General features: G+C 50.5%; 1 protein-coding gene across 1 annotated transcript in view; it reads left to right on the top strand.

Annotated features, from left to right (window-relative positions):
• The first annotated feature begins 1,312 nt into the window (after nt 1-1,312).
• The window catches only part of LOC102397319 (XK-related protein 4), a 198,375-nt gene continuing 193,687 nt past the window's right edge, over nt 1,313-6,000 (top strand). The window contains exon 1 of the mRNA XM_044928759.2: nt 1,313-2,325. Coding sequence (XP_044784694.1) covers nt 1,532-2,325 — 794 coding nt within the window. The 5' untranslated portion in view covers nt 1,313-1,531. The remainder of the gene's footprint in view (nt 2,326-6,000) is intronic.

The raw sequence follows: 6,000 nt of genomic DNA, 5'->3' as shown, positions 1-6,000 counted from the left end.
AAAGTTAAGTGAAACAATTCAGACTAAGTTTTCTTAACAAAAAAGGGGAGCGGAACCCTATATCGACTGCATTTCAAAGAGTCTTTTCAATTTGCCTATTCTCTATATCTGTTACTATAATAACTTGGTGATCACAGATTTAATTTATTCCAGTCATTTCTGGAGTGGCGGGACTACACAAGCCTGAAACTCCTTTCGCTTTAAGAGCAGGTAATTCTCCTCTGGACCGGGGAGGTGGCGTCAGCTCCGGGCTCCGCCACTCCTCTCCCGCGGGCCGGCCCCGTTACCCACGGCTGCCGCCCCGCCCCTCAGCCCTCAGAGCCCCGAGCAGCCACCAGGGGTGTGGCGCTTCCCACCTACAGGAGGACGCGGCCGGGGGCCGCAGCTTGGCCCGCCGGTCCGCCTCTCCACCAGGCTTGGGCGCTTCCCGGCCAAGGAGGGAGCGCGGGGGTATCGGCTGGGCGGCGCGGGCCTGAGCGGCGGAGGGCATCAGAGCCGCCCCCCCCTCTTCCCGATCCTGGGCGCCTGGCCTCACCGGAGAAGCCGGAGCCATCTGGCCGCGCGCTCCTTTCCCGAGAGCGCGGGCTCGGGGTTCCCCGCGGACCCGCCAGTCCTCCGCGACTTCGCCGGCTCTCCGGGGCCGGGCACACCCACTGCCGCTGTCTGCTTTCAGGGCCCTGGTGTCCGAATCGAGCCCAGTCTCCCAACCCTCGTCGGCCCCGGCTGCACACCTAGCCCTTCTCCAGATCTCCGTAGCTCAGAACTGAACACAAAGAGCCCCGCGCCGTGCCACACCCGCCGTCCCCACTCTCCGCCGACCTCCGCGCGGGCTGCACGCGGGGACCCCTCCTCTCTCCGCGCCCTCCCGCCCCTCCCCGGGGTCGGTCAAATCCACCCGGCGTTCTCCGCAATCCCGTGAGCCGGGACCCTCGACCGTCTCTCTCCATCAATCCTCCGGGCCCCGGGGACGCGCCAACCCCATCCCCATCCCGCAGCGCTTCCCGACCGCGGCCCCTCCTCCGGGGCCCTCCTCCTCCCTCGCCCCTCCCGAGCAGCCGGGGCGGGAGCGGCGGCAGCTGGAAGAGAAGGATGAGGTCATCCTCTCGCTCGGAGTCAGCTGGTGGAGGCGAGGAAGCGGGAGGAGGGAGCGCGCGCGAGGGGAGGAGAGGAATGTGCAGGTCCGAGGAGCGCCGCGGCGGCCGCTGCTGCTCCTGCTGCTGGCGGCGGCGGCGGCTCGGGCGGCAGCCGCGGGGCCGGGACGGCGAGGGGCGCGGGCGGCGGGCCGGGGCGCGCGCCGGGCGCCGCGAGCAGCTTGGCTCCGCACAGGCAGCCAGGCGGCGCTCCTGCCGGCTCAGGGCGCGCCGCTAGCCCGGCCCAGCGCCCAGCCCGGCGGGCGAGCCGGCGCAGGGGCAGGAGGAGGGGAGCCGCACGCCGGGAGGGAAGCCGGGGCGCGGCGAGGAGGTGGCGGGAGGAGGAGACAGCGCGGAAAGGTGCCACATAAAGGAGGGCGCTCCTCCGCGCTGGAGGCATCATGGCCGCTAAGTCAGACGGGAGGCTGAAGATGAAGAAGGGCAGCGACGTGGCGTTCACCCCACTGCAGAACTCGGACCACTCGGGCTCGGTGCAGGGACTGGCGCCCGGCCTGCCGTCGGGGTCGGGGGCCGAGGACGAGGAGGCGGCCGGGGGCGCCTGCTGCCCGGACGGCTCGCGCTGCTGCTGCTGCTGCTGCTGCGCCGGGAGCGGCGGCTCGGGCGGCGGCTCCGGGGGCTCGGGCGGCCCGGGCGGCGTCTCCGGGCCGGGCTCGGCGGCGCTGTGCCTGCGCCTGGGCCCGGAACAGCGGCGCTACTCGCTGTGGGACTGCCTCTGGATCCTGGCGGCCGTGGCCGTGTACTTCGCGGACGTGGGCACTGACATCTGGCTCGCCGTGGACTACTACTTGCGCGGCCAGCGCTGGTGGTTCGGGCTCACGCTCTTCTTCGTGGTGCTGGGCTCGCTCTCGGTGCAGGTGTTCAGCTTCCGCTGGTTCGTGCACGATTTCAGCACCGAGGACAGCGCCACGGCCGCCGCCGGCTGCGCGCAGCCCGGGGCCGAGGGCAAGACCGCGGTGGGCGGCGGGGCCGCGGCCGCGGAAGGCGAGGCTCGCCCCTCCACGCCGCAGAGGCAGGCGTCCAGCGCCGGCAAGGGCCACGTCGCCGCCACCAACAGCGGCAGCAACAGCAGCGGGGCCGCCCGGGCCGGCGGCAAACCCAGGTCTGCGTCCTGTTCCTTCTGCATCTGGCTCCTGCAGTCACTCACCCACATCTTGCAGCTTGGGCAGTTCTGGAGGTACCGTACCAAGGGTGGGGGGACGGGGACTGGCTGCCGCTACTACATGCCCACCGCTTTGCTTTTGACGAGACCCGTTTAGGGTTGCCTTGCTGGTAATCCAAGTCACAATCTCGCTGGGGTTTTTTGTTTGTTTGTTTTTAAAACTGGGTTTTGCATTTTAAAATTTGCAATCAGAACCTAGGGTGGAGAGAAGTGAGAAGCAAGGGAAGGGCAACTAAGTGGCTTTGAGCACCCCATCCCTTCCCTCTTCCCTCTGCTTCACTAGCTTCTCTCTTTATACACTACCACCCTTCCCTCATCATCCCTCACACATTTTTAGAGATACTGTTTCATACTGTTTCAGCGAGGAGGAGAGGATTCCGACTACATCTTCTTAAAAAAAAAAAAAATCCTCTTTAATTATGTTGGGTTTGAAATGTATGTTGCAATTTGGATGGCTTCTTTTGTTCCCTGAGAAGAATCTGCTGGTTCTAGTTAGAAGGGAGTTGTTGCTTTTCAAAAGTAGCCACATTTTAATGATAACCGCTACAGAAGTATTTCAAGTAGAGAGCGTAGTAGGGACACACTTGTCTCTTTTGGAGACTGTCTATATCTATATCTGTATTTATAACCATCTCCACATAGGAGCAAGTACACTTTATTGGACTGCTGCTGCTGCTCCTAAGTTGCTTCAGTCGTGTCCGACTCTGTGCGACCCCATAGACAGCAGCCCACCAGGCTTCCCTGTCCCTGGGATTGGACTGAGACTTACTCTAATGGTGCACTTCCTGATTATCTTGCAACATCCCCATATCTGATTTCTTGGAGAACTAAGAACCCTTGGGAAAGGGTGGTGTACCTTGTAAACTTTGATCACACTTGGCATCTTCACTGACTTGCTTTTCTGCTTGTTGTCTGATATGCCAACTCTTTGGGCAGAGGGAATCATCATTGGCGATGTCACTGCCTGGATTTAGGAATATAATGAAGCAATCTGCTCAGGAACACGTTTCTCTGAAATTTGTGTGTTTTTGATGGCTTTTTGAAGTGATATTTTACAGCTACAAAAATTCTTGGTGTTGAACAATTTAAATGCTAACATCCTAGAGTTTTGCTTTTGGGTCCCCCCCCCACCTTTTTTTTTTTTTAAATTAAACAGCTTAGTAAGTATAAGTAAAATGAGGAAACTTCCTCACAAGTGCACTGGTATGGGGCTACATTCTGCTATGCTAGTGTCCTTTACGATTTCATTTGTAGTTATTTTTGTGATTAAAAAAAAAAAAACTACAAATCATTAACTATGCTAAGTTATCCTGTGTGGAAACAACTCAGAGAATTTGTGGAACAGAACTGAAAATCTCTCTTTCTTTATGGTGAACTGTGCAGTGTTTTCATTGAGAAGAGCACGTGTGATAATTTTTCAACCTTTTCCGGGACCATTGCTTTGTAAAGCAGGGTAAGCATTGCATAGGTAGTGACCTTTCAAACTGAGAAACTTTTTTTTTTTTTTCCAAGCAGATACTACCTGGAAAAGTGCTATATGCTTTGCAGCAGATAAATTGATTTTGGAAACCTCCATACTTTGGATTTAAAGGACTTTTTCAAAAGTCACTTAAATGTGATAACTGTTATTTCCCATGGTTGACTACTGCAAAGACAGCTTGGTGCCTTCAAGTCTGATGAAGAACTCAAATGCTTGATTTAATTACTGAAATTGTTTAGTGGCTGGGATTCATATGATTAGTAGTTTTAATCTGATAATGTGGTAAATGAAGCTTAACATTCCATTTGTTAACTTCTGCAAATTTCATGCAGGATTTGAAAATCACTCCCTTTTACCTTTAAAATTTCTAGATTTATATAAAGAAGGGAAACACTTCTCAGTTCCATTAACTGAAGAACTATCCATGTTTCTTACCAATTGATACTTTATGAAAAATTGAGTATCAAATTCTAGTTGTTTTTACTGGACCTTCTAGACCAAACATTTTCCCAATTGAAAAATGATGTTGAATATCTCAGAACATAAAATGCAGAAAGTGAGAAATAATTAGGAAAAGAAAAGGGCCTCCCAGACACATCTCAGTGAGACCATAGCTACTGGGTCAACTGGCCATACAGCAAAGCTATGGGGAATGGGGCAGAACCGGTAAGATTCAATTCAGAAGGAAAATCACAGGCTGTAAGACAAATGCATTAACCACCCCAACCCTTGGAGAAACTGTGGGGACATAGGGTTCATTTTTGCTAAGCATTTCTACAATGTTTTCTATAAAGGCTCAGAAGTTTATTCTGCTAACACGTGGTCATTTGGGAGGAAGTAATACTGGAAATGTTTTTACATGTTTGTCTACTTATTCAGAATAATCATTTAATAATTCATATGTGAGTTGTCTAATCTTTTCTGTTCTTGGATTCTGGTTAAGATATTTGGAGGATGGTGGGGTAACTTGGTGGAAGCATCATCTCAAACTCAACCTCATTTTCACCTGATAATATTAAAAACAAAGCAAACAAAACAAAACACCACAAACTTTAGCTTAATGTAGGAAATTAAAATGGGGTCAGAGAGTTCATGGAATTTAACACTCAGATGCATTCTGAATTATTTCAACTTTTCTGGGTGTAGAATATTTGCATAGAACTTGAGGGTATGGGTGCATCTTTGATAATAAACTGCTGAAATTCGGTTCATCTCAGGTTGTTATATTAGACAATTATCTTTAATTGCCATGATTCTTTAAATTAGGAGCATCTTTATGCTCTTTCTGGCTTTTCTTTTCAGTGCATTTTACACAAAAGTTGCAGAAACACAAAGGTGTGAATGGTTCAAAGCTAAGAGGTCATTACTCCTATTTTAAACATGCTACTTTCTAAGATCAATAAAATAGATTTTAGGTAGGTTGGTAACTGTCCATTGTATTTGCATGGAATTCAAGTTATTTTAGGTAAGGACCAAATTCTAAAAGCTCTCTGTAGACAAAATCCTTTGAAAAACCATCAAAGTGCTTGTTCCGAAATAGCTATTTGAAACATTTTGGACAAGATTTGCATGTACTCATACATTTACTACAAATGCAACTGCTTAAAGCAATGATACATATTCATTTTAATTAAGGTTTGCTAATGGGAAATTAATGGCAGCTTTTAAAGTTGCAGGAGTTGATACTGGGAATGAACCATTGAAATAATGAAGTGAATTTTTGCTACCATGTGAAGAGAGCAATTGTGACTTTAAAGGACTGTGCTGGTGAATGAATGAGGAAGTACTTTTCTTTTGTGTTCATGTCATATGATCCCAGAAGTTACTAAGCATGCAGCTCAACCTGTGGGAATCAGAAATGCCCAGTTGGAACACCTTTTAGTCCTCATGAGACCTGTGATCAGTTATATCGAGAAGTCTTCCTCCTTTAGAGTTTATGACCTACTCTTAAAATTTGACCTGAATTTCTCCTACACATGTACATGTGTAACTACATACATATTTCATTGTCTTCTAGCAAATAGGCATGTTCCAAATGATAACTCAGTGGATGGTAGAATGGAGAATATTTTTACCATTTTGGGTTTTGTTTCTGTATATCTTATCATGAGAGTCACCCGAAGGAAGAACAGCTTTCTTGGGTTTCTCATGCTTGATCCCCCACCAGGTATTAGCATATGTTCCATGTTCAAGTGCATGGGTTAAACAGA

This window comes from Bubalus bubalis, chromosome 15 (genome assembly GCF_019923935.1).
Source record: "Bubalus bubalis isolate 160015118507 breed Murrah chromosome 15, NDDB_SH_1, whole genome shotgun sequence".
Taxonomy (NCBI): Eukaryota; Metazoa; Chordata; class Mammalia; order Artiodactyla; family Bovidae; genus Bubalus; species Bubalus bubalis.
Note: the sequence above shows the minus strand (reverse complement) of the source record. Positions and strands in the feature narration are given on the sequence as shown.